This window comes from Aplidium turbinatum, chromosome 17, assembly GCF_918807975.1.
Source record: "Aplidium turbinatum chromosome 17, kaAplTurb1.1, whole genome shotgun sequence".
Lineage (NCBI taxonomy): Eukaryota > Metazoa > Chordata > Ascidiacea > Aplousobranchia > Polyclinidae > Aplidium > Aplidium turbinatum.
The window spans coordinates 17,818,455-17,844,406 of NC_137488.1; the positions used below are offsets into that span (position 1 = coordinate 17,818,455).

The window sequence follows — 25,952 nt, forward strand, 5'->3', positions numbered from 1 at the left end:
TTATAGGCTACTCTCTGGCTGAGTGCTAGAAAGGTCACAATTAGACGGTAGCCTCATATAACATGTTCTGATTGGTTCGAGGTTTAAGTGGCAATGGGTGAATTTCTTCGTTTCTAGCACTAGTTGCTACGTTCATCTGATGAAATTGAAAGTAAAATTAACAACAAACAAGATGGTTTATTGCTTCACTGACGTTTCGCGCACCATGACAATGCGCATCCTCAGAGCGAATAACATACAAAATAAAATTTCACCAGCAGGTTATATACTACTGTAGTGCGATTGAAGGCAAGAAAAAATAAAACACGCAATATTTTAAAAAATTGGCCAATGATGTGTGAGCGGTTACTTTCCACGTTAAAATTACGTAAAAACTTCCAACAAAAACATAAAAATTCGAAGCAGTGACGACCAACAGAAAAAGTGCGATTGAAGGCAAGAGAAATAGAACACAATGTTTTAAAGATTGGCTAATAATGTGCGGTTACTTTCGACGTTAAATTACGTAAAAAAAAAAAAAACTTCCAACAATAAACATAAATTCGAAGCACTGAAGACCACTAGAAATTCGAGACAAAATTAGATTCTTCATGTTGCAGTGGCTTCCCAATCGTTATGGCTTAGAAGCGCTACCTAACGGGAGCAGGAAATGCAATTGGGGGCGTCAACCCCGGAAACTCAAATTTCACTCAAACGATTTTGTTTAATAAGAAGCTTTCCAAAAGTTAAGTATTACAATAAAAATTTCTTTGTGAAGGGGACCTAACATGGCGGAATGGGTTGGTCCATGTAATTATTACAGTGCTATTTTATAGTAACCAACAGACATGAGTTCGAAACCTCATTAGTTTCTCTTCGTTCACTAGTTCTACCGTAGTGACAATCTTAGGCAGAACTGAGAAATGCTTCTGATAAAACCTGAGAAAATACTTAAGCTACACGCTGCCCAAGAATCCTAGATTGAGAAATTCTTATTTGATCGGTGGACCTGCAGCCAACGTTGAAACAGAGTTCGATAGCTTTGCCATAAATCGTCTTACTCAGCAAACTTGCTGTGTTGCAGTGGCGAATTTCGTTTCAGTTATTTTTTATCAACAAAATATAAATTAATTTATTTTTCATCAATTAAAGATATCGTTCACTTGAATTAGTGATTGGGCTTGTCCTGTGGCCGGCGGTCAGTGATTTGGACAACTCACCAATGTGAGATGTTGAACTTAATTGGATTGTTTGCTGGTTAGCGTCGCTCACCGACAAACCCACTCCGCCAACCATGGGTCTCTCGAGCTAGGAAGGTTTAGTTGTAATTATCCTTCGAACGTATTTTAGTAAATAGCTACTCGTTGTTGTTGGTGAGTAGGCCTACGTCCGTAAAAGTTTATAGCTAAGAATCGTAGGCTAGGCTACCACACAGTTTAAAGAACGACGGTCACTGCAGTGAGACTTACCGACAAGGAGTTCTTGGAAACTTCTACGGCTTCGAACGTTTGTCTATTTATTACCACTGAACTTGCTACAATCACATGAACTATCCTGATCCGCCAAGCTGGCGGTTTCCTCCAGCGCAATATTTCTTATTGTAATCAAAGTACCTAATTCTTTAAGCAATAAATAGGCTATATTTTGTTGTTAATTTTGAGCAGGTTTTTTTAAGGTTTGGTTTGAGTGACCGCTAAGTAGTTTTAAGAGACCGCAAGTGTTTCATTCAAATACCAAAAAATAGCCATATTTGCTTAAGACATAGCGAGAAACAACCATTACTTTTCTACTGTAGTTGCAAGTCCAAATTTTGGGAAACCGCTGGAGAAATTTGGGGAACCGTTTCGATCCCCCAAGACACCTTAAAAAAACACTGATTTTGAGTATCAAGCTTGGCAAACGTAATGGCAAGCCATTTACTCGCCAGGTAATGCTGCAATACCACCAGGCCCGGATTTAGGGGGGGGCAGAGGGGGCAGTTGCCCCGGGCCCCCCGACTTTTGAAGGGCCCCCCTATGTGAAAAAAAATGTGATTTTGTGTTATTTTTTTCCGTTTGGCCTTTAAAGTTTCTGCAAAATGCTGTGCAGTAGCCTACTGGACTAATGCAACTGTAGACACAGAGACGGTTTTTCGCGCCGTAGGCGCAAAAAATTTTTTTGCACGGGGGCCCCCCGATCTAAAAGTGCCCCGGGCCCCCCATCAGCTAAATCCGGCCCTGAATACCACAACAATTGGCAGCTAGGTAAGTAGTCGAACTTGCGTTCGTTTAATAATTGCTAAACTTTGCATGGACTAAACCATCTCGTCAATCAAGACTCTCTCAACCGAAGAATTTTATTTGCATTGAACTTCCTTTGATTTTTTGTGAACAAACTATACAATTCTTTAACTTTGATTGAAGGATCCAATGGCTTGATTTGGTGCAGAACCTTTATCCTCGGGCTGACAAAGCCTTTGATCGGTTATTCCTGGCAGTTTTGAATACTTGTAGATGCTTTGAGCTGCTGACGTAGGCCTGGTTATCGAGACTGGCAGAGTGAAGTTTTTTGCTTGCTGAAGTAATGTTGTTACTTGTTAGTGAATTTTCACCAGTGGTACCACATTTGACCATCAGACCTAAAGGCCCATTGTTTGAATCTCTATCCAGGCAAGCACATGTCACTGAAATAAGTCTTGACTTCGATTCCCAGTAGAACTGACTAATTACTTTCCACATGCATCACAATGATCAGGACTTGTCCTATTCATTCTTTGTTGTGTCACACAACGCCCAAGAAACTACATTTATTCACAGTCTCTATACCTTACTACATATGCACACAAAGGTTCCAATCTACGCTCAAGAATTTCCCGTTAAAATTGTTTTTCCGCAACCAAATAAAAGATCGTTGATGCAAAAACATCGCTTTTTGATTAGATCAACTCAATATAATCCAAACAGCAAATCAACCGTGTTTTACATTGATTCAACGTCTGCAGACGTTAAATCAATGTAAAACAAGGTTGATTTGTGGTCTGGGAAGTAATTGCTTACGAACTTGTTCGATAGTCAGAAAGTTCAAATTGAGCAGTTTGTTAGCCAAAGTTTAACTAAATACAAATAACACAAACACACTGTACAAAATGAACACAATCACTATAAAAGCGAGAGAGTTTGCACTTTAAGAGGTTGCAACTTCTTCTACAAAGATACAGCAAACTATTTTCTACCGAGACATATCTTCCTAACTGCTGTATACAAATCAAACCAAAAATTAAAGGGCGGGGAAACCCAAATTCACTTTTTGCGAGTTTTTTGTTTCAGCGTGATGTCATTGTGTACAACATGCGTTTTAGCAAAAAAAAAAATCCAAATTTTGTTTCCCTCGTCTCGCTAAGGCCGCTTTTGTTTGATACCCGTTTGCAAGGTCTCGCGCGCATCAAGCTGTGATTCTGTTCGCTGTGACGTCACAAGGTACATATAGTTGTGGCCAAAACTTTAAGACCAGACTTGATTTATGACGATTTTTGCATTACTTCAAAATACTGCATCATATATTGTTTCAGTTGCATCATCTTTATGCATCATCTTATATCTGATGCAGTATTTTGAAGTAATGCAAAAATCGTCATAAATCAAGTCTGGTCTTAAACTTTTGGCCACAACTATATGTACCTTGTGACGTCACAGCGAACAGAATCACAGCTTGATGCGCAACGAGACCTCGCAAACGGGTATCAAACAAAAGCGGCCTTAGCGAGACGAGGGAAACAAAATTTGGATTTTTTTATTGCTAAAACGCATGTTGTACACAATGACATCACGCTGAAACAAAAAACTCGCAAAGTTAATTTGGGTTTCCCCGCCCTTTAAATGAAATCCCAGCAAAGAAACAAGAACGCTTTTTTGAAGGGTCATCTTAAAGCTAGCCTAGTGTTAAACTAATTGCAAATGTACAAATGCCACGGTTGCTTAAATACAAAACTTCTCATACATGAAAGATTAGCAGAGTACCAAAACATAAAGCTATTTTATAATTGCGAATACAAGAAATTTCAAACTTTTATTTCACTTGCTTTCGTTAATTTGTTTTGTTCTTCAGTTATGAGGTTCGTTATATTTCCCACGTTAAATAGATTATTGTGCAAGGTCATGATTTAACAAGTCACCTCTATTTCCTCTTATCACAAATAACTTGTTAAAAGTTAAAAATAGCCTTCAGTTGAATGAATCATTAAATTTGAAGAAAAGCATATTACAGATCAAAGCATGATACACAGCAATCATAAAAACAGGTACAAAATATCTAAGCATATATCTAACAGTAGCTACTCGTCAATAGAACTACGTCGCGGTGAGGACTTTTCGCTTCATAACGCGCTATTACAATTGCGCCATGAGCATCGGTTAACGTCACGAGCTTCGGAGTTGACATAATGAAGATTTCATTTAATTACCGTCTTAAACAAAATCCCCTTTCGAATGTTAATGTTCACATGTCACAATTCTTTGTGCCAACTCATAGGCCACTTTTCGTCAAAGCAGTAAGTTGTTCACTGACAGCAGCTGTACTGCCATTGTAGCCCACTTTCTCGTGTTCCATGTTCCGTACAGTGAGTTTGGCAGATTTAAAATGTCTTCAATAGTTTTCACCTAGTTTGTGATATTTGCACATTTACTAAGGTAGTCACGTGACCATTGCCACTGACTATCACAAATTATGTTTTTTTTTCAATCGGTTACTTCAACTTCTTTCGAATGATCTTCCTTCAGTTGCTGATTTGCCATCCATGTCTCATCATCTTCTTGCAAAATAGATTCATTATCAATGCTGTTGAGTCCGGAGTCATAGCTTGTAGTCATTTTTCTCTCCTCCTCAGCCGATATCTCCAAGCTCTTCATCGAGTCATTTATCTCATCAGGAGAAACCTCGTCAGTCCCAACATCTGCAACCTGCTCCGATGACTGATGATTTGGCGTTGTGTTTAATTTATTCTAAAAAATAAAAAATTAGTTTACTGGTTGGTGATCACAACGCAAGTGTTTTGTTGTTATGAATAAAACTGACAACGTAGCATATTGTAATTGATTAAGAATAAATAAATAAATAAATTAGACGACTTTAGGAATTGTAACTGCTCAACATTTTATAAGCTAAGTCGTATTTCTCCAAAAAAATACAGATAAATAGTGAAAAAATTAGAACAACAAGTGTAGAAAGATAAGAATGTTGACTTATCAATTTAAAAAGCTTTCAGAATTAATTTAAGACACTTCTTTTTACAAAAGATTCTGGACTAACTGTTATGCAAAGCAATCAGATAACTTTACCTGGTGTTTCTGCACAGGGGAGTTGCTGAAACGACCAGTGGAAATACTAATTTGGTCATTCTTGATTGGCATGCCTGGCAGTGGCAACGGCTTCAGTGGTCCAAAGCTAATCTCCATATCAAACGTCGTTTCGTCACACAATGGTGAACTGTTCCTCGAAAGCATCGCTGTTGTGGAACCGCCTCCATCTTCTTGCTCCAGTTCGTATTTTTCTTCCTCTTGAACTGTCCTCGGAAGACTCAAGAACAACTTCTGTCAAAAGTAATTGGAAGTATTTTTGAGTGAATTATAGAATGAAATAATGATTCGTGATAAATGAATATTGAAACTACTGGTGTACGCAAAGATAGTTTAGGACATGCCCTGCACTTTAATCATTTTTTAGGCGACTAAACCTTAAATTAACAATTTGGCTGTTTACTCGATGGTTACAGACAAAAATAAGAATGGGAGAAAGCCAATTTTGTGTCAGCCTTAAGGGTTGCCATTGCTCGTCTTGCCAAGGACATAGAAACATTTTGCTGAGCTGCGTCGGCCAAGCAGGCGTCCTTTTGAGTGTCTCACCATGGTTCTCACTACTCAACTACGCAGACGGCAATAAATAGCTGATTAAATTGTATCAAACAATTAAAATATCTTCCCATCGCTATAAATTTTCGATCCGTAGTAAAATATCTCGCAACGTATATAGATGAAAATCTCAGTTAACATGCATTTGCAAAACGTGCAATAAAATAAACAACTTGGTTGCAATTTGGTCCAAAAATCTGGCAACTCTGTTCTGCACTGCTTTGACAAGAAAACCTTGATAAGCAAAAAAAACAGTAGTTTGATTTGACGTGTAGGCAAGACAAGGCATTATTCTGTGCTGGATATTATTAGCAAATAAACGTTACATTAAAAAAATATATAAGAGCACTCCTTCCATGAAAAACTCCTACGTACCCCACTGGCCGCAACCAATGCAGCAAGACCCACCATGTTACTACTTTATTTATGCACAATGTATTATTTTGTTTTATTAGGTTTATAACTTGTAAAATACAACTCTAAAGCAATTTCGTTATTTCTTAAATGTTTTTGTCGTATTTTCACCTTTGGGAAGATGCTTAAAAATTTTCCAGAGCGTTTATTGGTGACGTCATTGACATTGTCACTGACGCCAGATTCGGTTGATGATGACGTAGGTGTGTCAAATGTGATGCTGTTTCGAAATTTACGCAATCCATCAGAAACGTTGAAGCTGAACAGGCTGTTCTGAAGATGAGGACTGGGAGTGGAGGAAAAGGATTTACTCGATTTGAACCACTTGTGTCTCCTGACATCCTCCCGGACCTGAAAGAACAAAGAATCACGTTCCTTTTGTACAGGGGTATCCAACTTTTTTTCCAGGCGGGCCAAATTTGATAATGCGGAAGTGCAGAGGGCCGCCAGCCTCAGGCAATATTGTTTTACGTAAAGAAAGATCCATATATAGCAATATTGTATTATTTAATGTAATTTTCATACAACAAAGCAATATGCAGGTTTAAGTATTTTGTTGTATATATGTCACGGGATATGATAAGTTAGGCTGTAGACTATAAGTTATCTGCTTTTCCTTCAGAAATTAATTCATTCAGAAATTTGTTAAACACAACTGTTTTTAGCGTTCATGGATGAAACTGACGCTTTGATAATCTCAAGTAAATTAAATTAGTTAATATAACAAGTAAGCAAATTTTTCAAAGATATTACTAATAATTAAACCCAGGGCCTGATTAAGGCTCACGGGGGCCCGAGGTACAGCTAAGTTTAGGGGCCCCTGTTGGCAATCGCTTTCAATGCAATGCCATGTAGTCTCTGCAAATAATGAAATATGGGCTAACAAAAGTTCAAGCAAAACTATAACTTCATAAATATTAATTTAGCCAATTTACTTACAACTTTCTAACAGTATGAACACTCTTATACTTGTTACAAAAATTATTGGATGAAAAATCTCTCTAACAGATTGGAAATTGAGCTTATTTCAATTTCATACTGGAAACACTAGCAAAATATAGGCTACACTTGAATTTGAACTAGCAGAGTTTATTAATGGTTCCTTGAAACCAGTGCTGTGTTAAACCCTTTGTGGGCCCCAGGGCCAGAATAATTTTGGGCCCTCTATCGTCAAACAGACCTATAATACTATGTATATTTTCACTGCACCGACATGGAAATGTGGTTCATTTCAATAGACTTTCTCACCAGTTTAGAAAACAACGCAAGTGTAAGTAACCGCAAACACAGGTCTATCATTTCTTAGCTACACCTTTGCTCGGAATGAAAGCCAAAAGTGTTAACAATTTCTAATAAAAAAAAATAATGGTAATGAAACATATCAAACATATCGGTCACGACGCGGTAATACCATCGTACAAAATTTTGACTGTTTGAACTTTGCCGTCCGGTACTGCGCAGAAAAAATCTGAGCATAAAACCAAAACTGTAGAAATTATTAATTTCCATTCAGATTTGGTCATCTGGTAACAATATTGTTTTTCACCATTTTTATGTTTTATCTGGCAACATTACTTGTTCTGTCAACCAAAGTAAAAACATTGTAGTGGTAATTTGTAAACAAAAGCAGTGTAGCCTACTGTAAAGCATTTTGAGGATCAGGTGTTCAATTATTTTTATTCAACATTATTTCATTCTAAGGCAAAGCTTTCATAAGTTTATGTAGGCATTCAAGTTAATTAAAATTTTTAGGGTATGGTAGCCTAGGTTAGTGGCAAGAATAAACAGGTCCCTTGTGTTAAGAATGATTTTTGTTTTGTACCGTACAACATGTGATATGCCAGGCTTATAAGGTATTTGAAGATAAGAGCAATTTCATGTGCATAAATTATATTCAGAAAAAGTAAATACAGAAGAACGTTTCTGCTAAATATACAGGACAGGTTTTTCCTGCTCGCAACAGGCCTAGTCAAGGATATTTATAATTTACGGCATTGTAAATGTTAAAAATGAAATGATAATTAAACTATCTGAAATGCTATTTTGCTTACAGCTAACAATTTTTTAAAACAAAACACTTTTATTGATGAAAATAAATTGAATATGTGAATTCACAAAGGGCCCTCCAGTTTTGTTGATTTTCTTTCACTATTTGTGCTTTCCGATTTATTTCAATGTCTTCTAAATGATACTTAAAAAAGCAGCCAAATTTTTCAAAGATATCGGTAAACACATAAAAAATACCCTATCAATTTTTCCATTGATTTTGAAATGGGCCCAATTAGAGCAATTGCACTTCAATTTCTCTATAGTTGCTCCACAGAATCCTCACTGAGTGAACTTTTTAGGTATGATGCAAAGCTTCTTACCAGTATTAATCATTATCGAAGTTTCACCACAAGAGTAAATGAGCAAAATAATTAAAACAGTTGTGCCAAAAACACTTTGTGGCAATTGGGCCCTTTTTGAATTCATATATATTCAATTGCATCCTACCTGTTATATGTTATAATACATTTCTGCAGATCATGTTATTAAACGTTATCGCATTTTAACTTTGTTTTTAGATAGTAACGGTGTTTTTAGAGATGTTTCAGTGTAGTTAGGGCCCAAATTTGTATAATGGGGCCTAAATTTGAGATGTTTTTGTATAATAATGGCTTAAATCATCTTCTTAATGAACAAGTACATGCAGTGAACTTTAGCAACTCAAAAAACACTTTACTGAAACGCAAAAATATATTATTTGTGGGCTCCCTGAGATGGTGGGCCTGGGGTCTGGGCCCCCTTGACACGGCACTGCTTGAAACCTATAAAAGTATTGACGCCTACGGTACTAATGTAAAAAAATTGGGGCCCCCCAAAACCAGGGGGCTTGAGGCCTGTGCCTCGTGTGCCGCATGGATAATCGGGCCCTGATTAAACCTGACTGTTTTTATTTACTAACTTTATGGTTTTAAATTAGTATTTAACTTACTTCTGAATTACATAAACAATGGAAAACAAAGAGAAGAAACCCTTGAAGTGAATTGGTGATAGTGAACAGATATTGAAATACAAGAGTTTCTTCGCTCAAAGAAAGCAATCCGAATAACCAGGTTGTCCCCAAGAGAGGAAACAAAAATACGCTCCCTTTTACAGCATTTCTGAAAAAGAAATTACAAAAAATAAAACACTGCAATATAGAATATACAATATTGTAATAAATATAGAATATACAACGTTGTAATATACACATTTCAAAATAAAACAATATGATATAAAACATTTCAATATTAAAGTTTGCAATATAGGAAGATATAGTGTTGTGAAGTGAGTAGTGAAAAATCCTTCATAGTGTTCGAAAGGACGTTAGCTCGATACCCATAGAAAGCAAGTGTCAGTGTGTTAGAAAGGCAATTTAACACCATGCCTGGCAGTAAGCATAACTATTGGTTTTTTGCCTTCCCGTTTACTAAGCTTAATCTAAACTTTTTGATATAGTAATATCTTGCTTTCTTCTGATAACGGCAAACTAGACTACAACAAGATGTTAAGTATGATAACCAGTTTCATTTTCAAAGTTTCGTCAGTCAGCATGACTGACTTTATCAAAGAATGCTGAAACAGGTAAAAACTACCTGTTCAGCAGGAAAATGACGCAACAGCTAAACTTGTCATTCACTCTGCATTAGTCTGGATTCACTATCATGAATCTAGGGTGGCAAAAGGATAGACATCGGCCCCAGAGGCTCACACAATGAAGAAGAAGGTTGAATAAATAAGTTACGAGCAATGAAACACAAAGTGTAACTTGCCGTAATTTCGATACTTTCATGTTGTCGGACTTTCCCGGCTGGATGTTGATGATAACTCGCACAACAGTGATCAATATAATTGTGTTTATGACGATCACAATGAGAGCTGGAGCAGCAAACGCCCAAATAGAATTGTCAGCAGGCGATAACCAGCATCTGAAAAAAGCATTATTACACCCAAGACCTCAAATAGACGATAAAAACACTTTATGTTTCAGAACACCGGTACTTCAAACAAACCCTGATATTTCAAAACATACTTTTTTCATATAATTCTTTCATATTAAACCGATACAGTATCAGGGGTGGTTGGCACGGCGCAGCGGATAAAGCGCTTGCTTTCAAATCGTGCGATCCTGGTCCGATACACGATTTTGTTACTAAAACACCGCTCATCTCTACGCAGGTGTGACAAACTGGGTGGGCATAGTTGTTGAAAGGCGGCCGTCCATCCTAATCTAGTTACCGTAGTGCCAACGGCTTAGTATAGTGGGAACTTTATCGTCTCACCCCCGATGCTTGAATTCAAGTATAAAAACCACCTACCTGCAGTATCACTACCAAACATAATATTGGAAACTACTTACACTTCGTGCAAGCCGAGTTGAACGTTTAGAGTTCCCATAGAAATAGCCAGAGTTGCCATAGGAACTCCCCAGCCCGCAACAACGTAATATTTAAACCACCTCCTGGCAGACACAAATACAACGACAACTTGGGAGTACAGATGAATACCTGTCAAAATAAAACTGTTGGAAAATCGTTTCTAGTGAGTAAACTGCAAATACGGTTGTATTCCGCAACTAATGTCACAACACGAGTGGCTCTGGCAAATGTAAGCAGACAATACGCATACAGAACTTTGTATTTGAATTATTTTTTCAAATACAGGACAGATATGGCTCCATTTTTGTAAAGTGCAATGATAAGCAAGCAGGAATACAGGTTAAAGCATGAAAAATAAAAGCAGGCTTATTTTGTGCCTTCTTTCATTTATGCTATTCCGTCTGCCTAATTTTCGAAATCAAGAAAACAATCGGAGTTTGGCACTATTTAACGTTACTGTATGTCAACCAAGACTGCCCAACAAAAAGCATGCCTAATGCATTCTGCACCTCTACTAGCCTACATTATCCCTAGTTTTCAATATCGTCTTACAACTTTAATTGGAGTTTAGGTTTGCAAACTGTATGAAATGGAAAGTTTAAACGTGTTACAAACTAATGTCACTAATTTGTTATCAACATTTTGATTTAAAAATACTTTTACTCGGACAACAGTATAATCTATGAATCTATATTCAATAAGACAATAACAATAGATTGCTACATAGCAATACTGTATCTGTTCTTTTAAGTCATAAAATCATCAATGCTGTCTTGTCTCATGTGGACTGCTCTCAAACCATCATCATCAGCAACTCACCTTCTATTAGCATCCAAGCAAGCACTGTCATGTTGAAGTAGTACAGAAGAATTGTTATCAAGATGCAACTTGGTTTTGACTGCTCCGCCATTTCTTCAAAAAGAAAAACTAAATCTGCTAAACCGACCGCCAATCCCAAGTTGAAATGAATTTTTATATTTTCTGTGTGAAACCTAACACAAAAATAAAGTAATTGTTTTTCTTGAAAACAAAAAAGGAAACAAATGATTTCGTTCCTTATCATGGATTTTTCCACTGTAGCCTATAGCCGAGTTGTAAGTTTGACACAATGAAACACATAATTTTCACGACTAGTTACAAAGCCCGTGTTTGCTTATACATTTCTTGCAGCAAGTAACCCACCAAAGATTTTCTTTTGATTAAATGGGCCCAAACATCAAGATAATTTTGATGGAATCGTGTGCACAAGAGTAAACATACACAATACCACAAAGTATGAGAATTAATTCATAGGAGACATATTTTCTTCCTCAATAAATCAAAGCACTTGTAATTTCGTTTGGCTGTGGTAGTGACTCACTCGTGAGAGCCCCTACCCGACGCTTCTACGCCTACCGAGAGATCTCGTTTGTGCTCTTGGCAAGACGATTTACGACATGCTTGAAGGTGGACACAAAATATGTCGCTTTCTGGGCATCCCGTTCAATTAATCTAAGTACTTACCCACCGGGCACTTAATAGCTCACTATATCTTGGATGCAAAGCAGAAAAACTCACTTGAGTTTGATAAACGCTGCGCACATGGCTGTGACACCGAACAGAGATAAGATACACCCCACCTTTGATATGATACTGAGAATTCGAAGTTGAATTTTCGACAACTCATGTTCGGTGTCATAATCCACAATCTAAAATAAATTCAGGTTTGATGTTGAGTTATAATTTGAGCAAGTGATATATGTGTTTGTAGCCACGATTTCAAACTTCAAGAAAACGAAACAACATTTCAAACAGTATACTGAGCTGAGCTGTCACTTAGTCCTAGACTTAGCTGTTTTTAAAGCATGGCTGAGAAAAACAGCACTATAATCATTGAAACAGAACTTGATAGCTATATTGACTTTTGCAGTGTAAATGCTGATTGGTAAATAAGCTACAAACTTTCCCAATTCAATCTCTGCTTTAACTCTACTTAGCATTTTTTACTGCTGAAACCTATGAGAAAAGCTCCAGGTCTGTTATATTAGTGCTGTGTCAGCAACGTTGCGGTCTCCTTTCCTAAACGAAAAATGGGGACTCACCTAGACCGCGTTGGGTACTCAAGCAAGAAGAAGAAGCTAAAGGGTGCTGCTCCTATGATCAAGAAATACGAAGAACGTTAAATGGCTTCAAAACACAATCGAATTCTATGTATTTCTATCATCTTTAGCGCTTCCTTTGTGTGTTTTTTCCAATTAACGCTCTCCAATCTTCTCCACAACTACAATTGGCATAGCCTTTGTTTTGCAATATTATACATGTAATTGGTCACAAAACAATTTATTTCACTAACCTGTAACAAGACTGCAAAACTTGTCAAATGGCTGCAATTGCAAATGGTGTGTGTCGAATTGTATTGAAGAACTGAGCAGCCATCAGTGGACCATGAACCTCCATCAGTCTCGCTGTTTAATTAGAAAATATAAATTTTGAGAAGATGTTACTTTTGAGCTAACCTCATCTGAAATTTCGCCAATCTCTTTGTAATTACTCTTTCTACTTTTGTCCACCCTGCTAGCTCAGTGGTTACGCGCCCGGCTCAAGATCACGCGGCGCTGGTTCGATTCTCGGGGTGTGCGCTTGAGCAACGCACTTGCAACAGCAACAGTACTGCTCTCCATTCAGCGGCACCTAGTGAATGGAATAATTCCCCAGCCACATCACTTCAACAATCGGAAAAACTGCACTCTGCCCTGCATCAAGAGCCTCTACAAGTATGCGAAACTCTCAGGAATAACCAATCAAGGCTTTGTCAGTCCGAGGATAAAGATTCAAAATCAACCAACCAAATTACCACATCATGCTTCTCAATGAAGTGAAGGCAATTAAGTTTCAGATGAAATTGCGGGAAAATAGCCTCATATAGCATTAAATCAATCACTTCACAAATATGTGCGCTTTTTCTGAAAGTGATAAAATTAAAAAGCCACCAATAAAGCAGTTTATTCCGGTGACAACATCAATAACGTGAAAAGACTGCAAGTCCTGTGGTTTTTAATCTTTTAACCTTAAACCTGTGAAAAATGTTCACACAAAGAAAAACAATCAACTTAGTTCACATCATCAGAAGAAAGGTCCGTTGTAAACTAAACAGCTGTGGCCAGGTAGCCTAATATTATTTGCAATATGATTTTTTTCCGCAAATACGTAGCAGCAAAAATCACTAAATGCACAATGTGTTAAAAAAAATTTTGTCCTGGTGAAACAAATCAAGATTTTTTTTACTCAGAAGCTTGTTTTGATTCAAAATGAAGTCAAAATTAAGAAATTTTATGCTGAAACAAAATTTCTTTTCGAAATTCTAATTTTAAACAGCTCTAACACACAAGTAATGCAACGGATACGGAATTGTTTAGTTTTTAGTTTTCTCTTTAGTCGGCTCAAAAATGGCATACCAACCTGATGCCATCTTGCCAGAACACACAAAACATATTTTCCATTGTTTCAGAGTAAGTAGTGTTACCATCTGCGGTAATATTTGTTTGATTCCGACCCACAGAAATGTTGGCCCTCTGCATTGGTTCACGATCGTGTTTGAAGACGATAATTACAGGCTGTTTTTTAAAAACTGATTTGTCTGGTCGTGGGAATATGCTCGTCGTAAGAACAGCGCTGTTCACGATGTTTTTCTTCACTATCCTTCCTTTTGGCACATTTCTGAAACGATACATACATAAACACAATAACCTATGCGGCTGTGATGAAACAATAATAAGAAGGGTATTGTATATAGCAAACAATAGATACGGCATAACCGAATAATATAGTAAGCTTATTTGCGTTTATGACGCAATAATGAGGACGACTGAAAAGCGTAGACAAGGGCCTACGACAGTTTGTCCATCGCTGAAGAATTCATTCAATCGCCAGCTCATCGAATAAGCAAGGAGGTGAAACAAAATACCTTTTTGTGAAAATCTAATTAAACGAATGTAACAGTTTCCCATAGCCTTATTCACCCTCCGATGAAGCCTAGCCCCGATAAATCTTTAAACAAAAGCTACCCTCAAAGAAGGGTTGTTCGATGAACTGTGAGGTTACAATAGGTAACAATAAACTATATGACGTAGTAGACCCAATTATAATTACTATATGGCGTATAAAATATGTTTCTTAAACTTGAGATATGGTTTCTGTCATTTCTGACACATTTTTAATGCAAATAATTGAATGCTTTGTGCATTATGAGTAGGCGGTCAGCTTCACTTACTTATCCGCCGTACAGCGGGTGGGCATGAACTCCTTCAATGTCTTGTAACGGACATTTGTCACCATTGATTTGTTCCCTAGCGCCGCACGCGGTAGGATAATGATATCTTGAAAAAAACCAGCTTCCTCGGGAGGTGGTGTCATTTCTGCAGAAAATAAGTTGTGCAGAGCCAGCAGGAAAAAAAGTGCACCAAAAAAATGACAAAATAGATCGTTTTCGATTTTTTGTCTTACACTTGCTGGGCGTGTGCTTGAGTATAGAGAAATACCTGACAACTAAATTTTAAAGTACACTTTTTACAAGCTTTGAACAGGGCAGATAAGATTTGAGTTTATTGAATTGTGGTTGCTTGATTATTTATGAGAAATACAAAACTTCGAAAACTCCTAACAACCCATCAGGATAACTTTTTGAAAAATATTTTACCTACACTTTTTAGTTAAAGTTGTACAGTATAAAAATTGGATTATTCAATTGTGGGGGTGTTTGTTTTCGAACTAGACATGGTTTTTCGAAACTTAACTCTGTCGGTTTTGCGTACATGTAAAAATTAAAAAAAGATACTGGAGAGACCATACTGAAAAGGCTAGCTAACCTCTTCACTGAATGCCTTCAGCAGGGAAAGACTCCGGAAGCCTGGAATACTGCTATCATGATCTTGCTTCACAAAAAAAGAGATCACAAAGATCTGAACAATTACCGACCAATCAGTCTACTTAGTAGTGTCTACAAACTTTTTACCAAAATCTTCTCCTATAGGCTAGCTAATCAGCTGGATGAATGCCAACCAAGAGAACAAGCTGGATTTAGAAGTGGCTACTCCACCATAGATCACCTACAAACAATCAACCAAATAATTGAAAAAACAAATGAATACAACTTGCCTCTCTGCCTTGCCTTTGTTGACTACAGTAAAGCGTTTGATTCAATACAGATCCCTGCAGTGCTACAAGCCATCAGAAACCAAGCAATTGACCAGACATATATCAATATCCTTCAACACATTTATCAAAATTGCTTTTCCTTCATCAGACTACACAAAGACTCAGCCAAATTTCAACTTAAACGAGGTGTTAGGCAAGGAGACACCATCTCTCCTAAGCTTTTTACAGCATGCTTAGAATAAAAATTTAAACTGGGAAGAAAACGGTATCAAAGTAGATAGCAAATACCTATCCAATCTCAGGTTTGTTGATGACATCATTTTGATATCTTCAACACCCAATGAACTCCAAACAATGTTGACTGAACTCGACGAGACAAGCAAAGAGGTCGGTCTCAAATGAATTTGACTAAAACACAAGTTATGTTCAATCACCATGTCAAAGGAAACCAAAACATTACATTAGATGGAGCCAATCTCCAAAACGTAAACAAATACACATACCTTGGCCAAATAGTAACCACATCACCTGATAAAGAAGAAGAAATTAAAAGAAGAATTACACTTGGTTGGCAGGGATCTGGAAGAGCGAACTCAATATTTAAAAGTAAATTAGGTACCGATCTCATGAAAAGAAAAGTATATAATCAATGCATTCTCCCAACAATGACATACGGAGCAGAAACACGGAACTTAACGAAAGCACTCAAACTACGCACTGCGCAAAGATCACATGAAAAACTGAAAAAGTACTCTTAGGCAGGCGCGGATCTAGGAGTTTTTTTTGGGGGGGGCCAGAAAATTTGAAAATCAATTAAAAAGAAAGAAAAAAATAAAGCACATATGAACAATAATGATACTACGACATATAGCCTAGATATGATATAAAATAGACATTAAAACAGCCATTTTCATCAATTGTGAATGTTTAAAAAATAAATGTTGCTTCAATAAAAATTGCTAAGCATGCAAAGTAAACTTGAAATCTGGTTTAAAACCCTGCATGGAGTATCCATGACCAATTGGATATACTTTATGTTTGCAGGCATATACGTAATTGATTGAAATTATAAAGAAAACTAAAAACTATAAAACAGGCATTCCAGTGGCGTGGCTAGAAATTTTGAAACGTTTTTTTTTTATGACGTCGGGCGGGCAAAGCCCGCCTGCGTGTTCGCCTAAGACGACACCCAGCAGCGGAGGTCTGGGGGGCCTCCCCCAGAAAATTTTGAAAATTTACTTTAAATTTTGTGCATTCTGAGAGCATTTTCAACAAAAATGTAGGTATGAATATTCTTATAAAATGGTGCTGTCCGGTGGCATAACAAAAGGATAAGATCATGTTTTCTTCGGCATTTTTCGGAAATAAAGCTAAGTCTCTATGTTTTCTTGTTGCTAATTCCTGGCTGAGATATTTGAATGTTTGGTATTGGCAAAACTCGCTCATTTAATGCAGTTTCATTTAAAGTTAAGTAAACTTTGTTTTAGAGACATAAAGAGACTGAAAGCATCATTCTCAATATCGTGACATCACACGCGTACCAAAGGGGGAGGGGTTGAAACCCTCAACCCCCGCCTGGCTACGCCACTGAGCCATTCAGGGGTTTCAGATTGTTGCAACTGACGCCATTTGGTTCAGCGTTGGTTTCAGCTCCAACAAATGTTACTATTAAAATGTATTTGAAGTTGTATGAAAGAAAATAACGGAGTCTGATCGATGGATAATTTCAACCATAATAACAAAAAACAATCCCCCCCGGGGTAAGTTAAGTCCGCCGTGGGACTAACATCAGCTGTTTAAAAGCATATCAAACCATTTGATGCGGAAACATACAATTTCAACAATTCCTCACAAAATTTCGGGGGGGGCCCGGGCCCCCTGGGCCCCCCCCATAAATCCGCGCCTGCTCTTAGGCATTACATGCAAAGACAGGAAACCAGCCAAATGGATACGACAACAAACACAAATCAAAGATATCATTCAAACAATAAAAGTTTAACGTGGAATTGGGCAGGACATATCATGCGAACAACTGACAACAGATGGACAAGAAGAGCTACTGACTGGATACCGCTTGACAATAAACGCAAAAGAGGGAAACAGAAAACAAGATGGCGAGACGAACTCTACCAATTCGACAAACACTGGGCACAAACGTGCAAAGACAGACAAAATTATAAAGATATGGGGAAGGCCTTCATCCTGCAGTGGGACAACAATGGCTGACAATTATGATGATGAAAGACTTTAAGCCACCAACGCAGAACCAATCACTGAGATTAACAGTGCTGAGTTTTCTTTTGTTTAAATGTTGTTCAAACATCGCCCAATGTAAATATACATTTCTTTTCTACAGCCATCATAAACTGATGATGTTCAATGAAGTATCAATAATGATAATAAAAAAGATATCATAGCTCAATAATGTTAGCCTACCTGACGAATTGGTGCTGTTGGTTTCTAGAAGAATTGGTTCTACTGTTGTTGTAGAAAACAGATTAATTTTTGGAAATACGTAGGATGACAGTTCTTCTCCTTGTATGCCCAAATTATTTATGTCAATTGTTGAAAGATCTTGAAAAATGCTGTCTTTTGGCATTTTTCCAGAAGAAGGCGAATCGGCATGTTCAAAGTCCATCCAAAAACCTAAACAGATAATATGAATAACATCCCCTTTTGACTTATAGTGAGACACCATTGCACACAAAACTCCACAACGAAATAGCTACGCAACGTATTTTAGTCCATTTGAAAGTTGACTTTAAAATAAATCTTTTTGCTGAAGTTGTTTTTCGGTTAAATTACTCTTTGAATAACATACCAGTGCTCTCGTCTTATTAGAATCGTTGTAAAACATCAAGACTCTGTAATGTAACGTAAATGAAGGTGTTTAAATGCTTGTTCAGTGATTGCCTGCCCCCTGAAAGTGTTGAATATTTAAATCATTGCTTACCTGCTAGGTAGTTGAATTTTTGAATTTCTAGGGTAAAAGTAACTGTGAAAGTCGTGTTGCACTATTGTTGCTTGACCTTGTTATTAATAATTTAATTAATGAGTTTGCAAGCTTAGATTTTCTTACCTACTGAACCCGCTTCCGAAATTATCCCCGAGGTGGCGTTTTGAGCAAGAAGCATCCTTGCGCTTACATCTTTGGTCAGCTGTTCGGCTGACGTCACAATGGCCGAGCTTCCTGGAGAGGCAGGATTCTAAAACACATGAAATTGGCGAGTTAAGAAAGTTTCATGTTTACTTTTTCGAACATTTGAAGAATGTGGCTTTAGAAAAGACAAGTAACAAAATTCCAGTTTAATGACAACAGTATTGACTTTTTTGGCGTCCTTGCAACAAAGTAAAGGACAATATAGTTACATATTCTTAACAACAGACAGCTGGAAGCAGCAAACGACTGTAGTCATCTGGTCAGCTGCTTCAATTTTTGAACGCTATTTATTGTCTTGATAAGACACAACCGCGTGCGCTAGAGCGGTGTCGAACCAACGTCCTTTGTGCATAGCACAACTCTCAACACTTCGGATTGCATGCGGACGTGATCTTGTTGGCATTGCTTTATCAAAACTTCTAGTATTCTAATTATTGCTGATGTTATTATATTTTTTACAACATTGTACGCCAGTCCAGGGCAAAAGTGACTTTCTCAGAATTTGCAATACAGATAGTTCCCCTAAGAAAACCTTCTCCCGACGACCGGACAAAATGTGACTTAGAAATTTAATACTGTACTTTTGGGTCTGATATTATAATGTATGGAAGCATGACTACCTAAAGATATGGCCTGATTTGTCACATTTTGCAGAAATTTCCAGATTTTGCTAACTTAGGGCGACTGTTTAAATAAATTTTTTTTAAAATTATATTTTACGCTTTCTTTATTGTTTTCCCCAGATGACACAATAGGTTTTAACATCTTCAGATGTTGAAAAACAAAGAATATTTGATTTCGAAGATTTTAGTTAGACTGTTAATAACAGTTAGACCAGGCGCGGATCTATGGGGGGGGGGGGGGGGCCAAGAGGCCCGGGCCCCCCCGAAATTTGGTGAGAAATTGTTGAATGGTTTGAATGCTTCTAAACAGCTGATATTAGTCCCACAGCGGACTTACAACCCCCCTTTGGTACGCGTGTGACGTCACGATATTGAGAATGATGCTTTCAGTCTCCATGTCTCTAAAACAAAGTTTGCCTAATTTTAAGCGAAACTGCATTAAATGAGCAAGTTTTGCCAATACCAAACATTCAAACATCTCAGCCAGGAATTAGCAACAAGAAAACATAGAGACTTAGCTTTATTACCGAAAAAATGCCGAAGAAAACATGATCTTATCCTTTTGCTATGCCACCGGACAGCACCATTTCACAGGAATATTTATACCCATATTTTTGTTGAAAATGCTCTCAGAATGCACCAAATTCAAAGTAATTTTTCAAAATTTTCTGGGGGAGGTCCCCCAGACCCCCCGCTGCTGGGTGTCGCCTTTGGCGAACACGCCGTCGGGCTTCGCCCGCCGGCCTTCAAACCCCCCAAACTCCTGGCTACGCCACTGGTTGTTCACATCTGTTTTTTCTTTTTCTTACTTTTTAATTCATTTTTAAATTTTCTGGCCCCCCCCAAAAAAAACTCTTACATCCGCGCCTGAGTTAGACTGTTAATCACTTTTTCAATAACAGTCTGATTGAGCGTTTTTCAACTTACTTGTTCTCATTTGCTACTGTTTCCCCAAGGCAACAAAGAGCTTTTATATCATTAGGAGACAGCAAAAAGTAAAAAAATCTCAGAAAATATTATTCAAACACTAGCAGTAGCTGTAATAAAAATCTGCCAAATGTGACAAATCAGGCCGCATCTCCAGGTGGCCATGATGGAAGATAGAAAACAAAGTCATCACTATGAAACCGCTGTTGTCACGCAATAACTCACAACTTATGGTTTTCGATACAGTAATGAAGATAAGGATATTGAAAATACAGTACTTTCTTTTGCATTGAACGCTCTAAATTAAATGGGCTTTTATGCGTCAATCATTGATTTAATTTTATAATTTTACAACAACTTATGCAAGGCAGTTACGATTGAGAGTACAGCGTATTTTTTAAAAATTGTTCGGTATTTGGTAGTAATCGTTATGTAACAATTAATTGCTTGTAGTTTTGTGTGCAGTCATTGTGTGTAGAAATATGTTTTTGCAAAAAATAATGATTCGGCAGCCGAAGAAATTAAAGTCGAGTGTAGACATTTTTTCGTGATGTTTTTATCCATAAAATTCATTTTGTTTGAAGTTCCACTTCAAAATGGGAAGTCGGCGATGGCAAACATCCATTGCTGTTAAACAACAGCAATATTTGAGATGATTGGTGATTACAATAATAAAGTACAAACGAGTTAAAAATAGCATTAGTGCATTACAGTCAATTTTATCTCATATTTATAGATTTTATTGCTGAGGAAAAATTTTCTTCATAATGTACGTAGACCATGCTTGCTAGTACAAATTGCCATTTCACACAGATTCAGCATTTAGCGACGTTGAAACGATGTAAAAAGGAACATTTTGCTGACTGTGTAGTCCCAGACAAAACCATTAGAATGAGACGATAGTCATAAAAACAAAGTGGAAATGACCAAATTAGATGGTGGCTCATTAATTTGTGGCTTCAAACCCACAAAACATGAGGCAGCAAATTTAGTAGCAACCATTAAGCAGCCTATACCTAGCAAAACTAATTTTTATTGTATCAATTCTACGTCTATACACGTTACTGATGGCTGAATTAGCAGATTTTGCTGAGTAAACGTCAGGCTGAGCTTTAAAGCCAGTGTCGACAACACAAAGTTCAAATATAAACAACAAGCCGTCTGTGGGAGCCTTGGCACGACCCTCGAAAGGACGCTGGTTCGACGCCGCACAAGAGCATGCAGCTGTGTTTATAGTAGGAAATCTATAGCATGTCTCGAATTGGACATAGAAATTATCTTTCTCGCCTTCTCGCCCACTCTATTTAAATCTTCCAGGTAGAAGTCTGGATACGGCCAAACAACTTCAATGTTAAATTTAAAGAAAGATTTTTTTTTTGTAATTAGACTTTCGCCGAAGGTTAAAGATTTAGATTAAGCGGGTAAAGATTTAGATTTAGATTAAGCGGGTAAAGATTTAGTTATTCAGATTAAGGCATGCCTTAAGTGTCTTGCCAAAGACAAAGCCGCATGCTTTCGAACGGTGTCGAACCAGCGCCCTTTCGAGTGTTGTTGAATGGCTCTTACTACTTGGCTATGCAGCCGACTACATAGAATGATATAGATTTGGAAGAGACTTTGCTTGTGATACACAAACAAATAAAAGCAATGAGAAGCACATGATTTTACTTTATTATAAAATACTTAGATGCCAAAACTAACATAAAAAAATCAACTATTTCAGCATCCATGAAACCGCAATGTGGGATTTGAATTGTGAAAAATTGCAAGCTTACTTAGTTTCAATTTTCTGGATTTCATCAGAGGAACAAAAGTGACAGCAATTATGTCTTGCTATCAGCACAAATCAACACCAAGCACAAGAATATGTTACACCACTTTACTTGGCTAAGAATGGGTCCATAAAACGATAAAATGACCAAAACATCAAAACAAATAAGTTATAATATTGTAGAAACTGATTTTAACTATCACGTTTGATTTTCAAATCTTTAAGCATTTAGTTTGAAACTAAATTGGACCTCTTTCTAGAAAGATTTTCAATTTGACCCATCGAAAATTTGCTTTGGCACGCTTGACATAAGATAACCCGGTCTTGGATTGCATTGCTGCTCGTGATAAGCCACGTTCATGTGTCTAAATTTAATTATAAACTTTTTTAAAATAGTGCTGAGCACGCAAGAGCAGAGTGAAACGAAAAATGAAGTTTTTAACGTTAGAAATCGTGTCAGTTTATAATGAATTCAGCAAACGCATATTCATCAATTTAAGATCAACAAACTTTTTTCAAATGTTTAAACATTGAAAATGTTCATACATTGCATGTGTTGAAAAAAAGGGAAAAATGCTTTTGAAAATCAAAAGCAAAATTTTACATTTGAAAAAGAAACAATTCCAAATCTTATGATATTGTAGTTGTTTACAAAAATTTTTTCAGCTCAAAATCCGTATCTTCTTATCAACTCATACAACTGCAAAACACAAATCAGCTCAATAAGATTTTTTGATTGCCAGAAACCGTTGCGGCAAACATTGTTCTCATACAGGAAATTTTCGTAACGGATAGTTATGCTAAGATTGAGTGACTATGTAGATAGCTGCACCTAGCTGGATATTTGCAACACGTTTTTAAACAATCGAAAGTGATTCTTGTTGTTGTATCACAAAAGTGAATGAAGATCTCTCGAACAATTTCAGCAACAGCTGACCACAACCAACCCTCTTGATCACGTTTCAAAAATAAAACTTTGGTTTCATGTCACGCGAGATGATCATTAATAATAATAATGTTTCAACAGCGCAAGCGACCCACTTATGGAGAGATAGATTACCCTTTTTGTAATACATCAGTTGACATAAACATTTCGATATGTCAACACAGCCACTGTAAGTATAGCTCAAAGTGCAGTGATTGTATTGCCAGGGCATGCAGACTCGTGGAGGCCACTGAAAACTTTATAATTTATAACTTTTCTCATTTAAAGAGGTTTATTCATTTTGAGAATAGAATTTTGTCGATCCTGGAATAAAAAAGGGGTAACGCTTTATTGTTTGTAAAAATATTATCAACGTTTAATACAAAGACGCCATAATGTTCTTACTTATAGCAATGACTACTGCAGTGCTTGTTGACCATTATAATCTAAATTCTAAAAGGTGAAACTTTGTTACAATGAACAAACATCTTTTTATCTCTTTTGTAAGCAAACTGTTTCGAATTTTCGAAATAAGTATCTACTGCAATGAGTGACCTAATTCCAACAAGAACATTAACTCTTTTTGCATTGTACAAACGTCTAATCTAATCAATGTAGAAGCAAAAGAATTTGCTTTCTGGTATAAAGATCACTATTCGCACCTCCACATCCAAGCTCAATGATCATGTGTGCATAGTCAAACAAATTCCTAACGTCCACAGACGCAGAATCAATGCAAAAAATGACTAATTTTAACAAAAGATAAATCGCTACTTTTCTTTGAAACAACCAAGAAGTAACACTCCATGTATAAACAAGTCTGTACAACCAAGTGGAACATGGTTTATAAGTCGAAACAGTTGGATAAATGCTCACATATTAACCCTTTTTGAAATAGTGCTGAGCACACTGAGCACACACAGAAGTGTTTCGATGCTTCATTAAGTTTTAACAACTTTTTTCAAAAAAGATCACAAAGATATTCCCAACGAAGCAATATGCGCTCAGTGATTTGTGAATTTAAAGCCAAATAAAACTTGAAATAATCCGAAGTGATCGCCACGTAAGATATAAACAACAACTGTAGCCTACTGCAAGAGAGTGTTTGTGGATTTTAACACGATTTTTCTACGCGCATGTTCGTTACTTTCAACTTTTATCAAAACATTATTTGCAATTTCACAAATGCAGATACTAACGACTTGTCTTCGCCTGATGCTGCAAGTTTGCTGTGATAGTAGCAGTTTGTCGCAAGCTTTCGAAACATAATTCCCTAATCATGCGCATGAAAGCTCCAACAAACTGCTACAGCGAACTGCCACCACAGCGAACTTACAGCATCAGACAAAAACAGGTCATTTGTATATATACACTTGTGAAATAAACAACGATCATGCTGCTAAAAACGAAACTCAGTCTATTTTTATTGGCAATATTTACTTGCGACCAAATACGTTTGCAGGCGCATTGTTGCAACAAAACGGTAGCCGCATCAAAACACGATTAACAATTAATTAGATTGGGAATATATATTGCTGTTATAACAGCACGGTTGTCAGCGAGTTAATTTTAAATTGCCTGACCATATACGTACATAAGACAAAGCAAAACCTATCTTGTGGCGACAGAACAGTTTGAATATAAATTACTGTCTGAACGCCACTAAGGGTAATTTAAAATACCCCCAAAATAAAGTTGGGTGCTGCTGTACCGCAAATGTGGGCCAACATGCTATAATTGTTTGTCTCATTCTTAGCACAACAAGAAGTTATTTTCTCAAACAAAACTGAGCAGATTTTGGATAAAAAAATTCATCAAGTCTTACAAACATATTCTATGTGTGTTACAGCAAATGATCTCTGTTGGAAAAGAAGGAAAATGGAGAACGATTAAATTTATAAAAATCTGCTACAAATTCACATTTTCTAGCAATTGTTGTACAATAGAAATAAAAACTAGAAACTACATTGTTTCAACACCTCCTTAGAGTTGCTCGCACTATGCAAAGACGTGTTGAACCACTAAAATAACTATATTTTTATCTTTTTGCATTCAATTTATCAAAACAGCAGAAAAGTAGCAATACAAAAAAGTGCGTAGGCTAACCCTGATGCAAAACTAAACCTTCCACAATTTACAAAGTTGGAAGCATTAACTTCCAGTCAGTGAAAAGAAAAATGAAGAAATCTTGAATGAAAAAGCTCTGAAATAAAAGTTGTGTGCATTTTTTCCAACAGCCGTTCTTTTGGTTATTAATTTTATGAAAAGGCGAAGAAAGATTTTTCTGGCTGTCGTTATTTATTATATTTGTGAATACAATAAATGAATATAACATGGAATTATACAACCATTTTGAAGATTCTACCAATTTTTTTTTTACATAAAGTCTACAAACGATGAATTAATATACAAAGAACAAATTTTGTTAGCGCCAAATGCAAATTTCTTAGTTTAATTTTCTTTTGAATTACAGTTTTCAGCAGGAATCTGATTTGGTTTTGAATCTTTATCCTCGACACTGACAAAGCCTTGATAGGTTATTCCTGGTATTTTTGCATACTTGTAGAGGCTTTTAACGCAGAGCCAGTTACCGAGATTGACAAAGTAAAGTTTCCAATTGTTGGCGAGGAGTTATTCCATCCACTAAGTGCCGCTGAATAGAGAGCAGTCTTAGAATGCGTTGCTCAAGCGAACACCTCGAGAGTCGAACCAGCGCCGCGTGATCTTGAAGCTTC

The 25,952-nt window shown here is 36.9% G+C and overlaps 1 protein-coding gene across 1 annotated transcript in view; it reads right to left on the minus strand.

Moving 5' to 3' along the window:
* Positions 1–2,749: 2,749 nt before the first annotated feature.
* The window catches only part of LOC145786426 (uncharacterized), a 61,811-nt gene continuing 38,608 nt past the window's right edge, over positions 2,750–25,952 (minus strand). Inside the window, exons 7-19 of the mRNA XM_082598079.1 lie at positions 18,891–19,017; positions 18,248–18,457; positions 14,928–15,072; positions 14,117–14,374; positions 13,011–13,122; positions 12,236–12,366; positions 11,498–11,670; positions 10,660–10,807; positions 10,073–10,228; positions 9,253–9,421; positions 6,387–6,626; positions 5,292–5,543; positions 2,750–4,955 (exon numbers count right to left, since the gene is read on the minus strand). Coding sequence (XP_082454205.1) covers positions 4,692–4,955; positions 5,292–5,543; positions 6,387–6,626; positions 9,253–9,421; positions 10,073–10,228; positions 10,660–10,807; positions 11,498–11,670; positions 12,236–12,366; positions 13,011–13,122; positions 14,117–14,374; positions 14,928–15,072; positions 18,248–18,457; positions 18,891–19,017 — 2,385 coding nt within the window. The 3' untranslated portion in view covers positions 2,750–4,691. The remainder of the gene's footprint in view (positions 4,956–5,291; positions 5,544–6,386; positions 6,627–9,252; positions 9,422–10,072; positions 10,229–10,659; positions 10,808–11,497; positions 11,671–12,235; positions 12,367–13,010; positions 13,123–14,116; positions 14,375–14,927; positions 15,073–18,247; positions 18,458–18,890; positions 19,018–25,952) is intronic.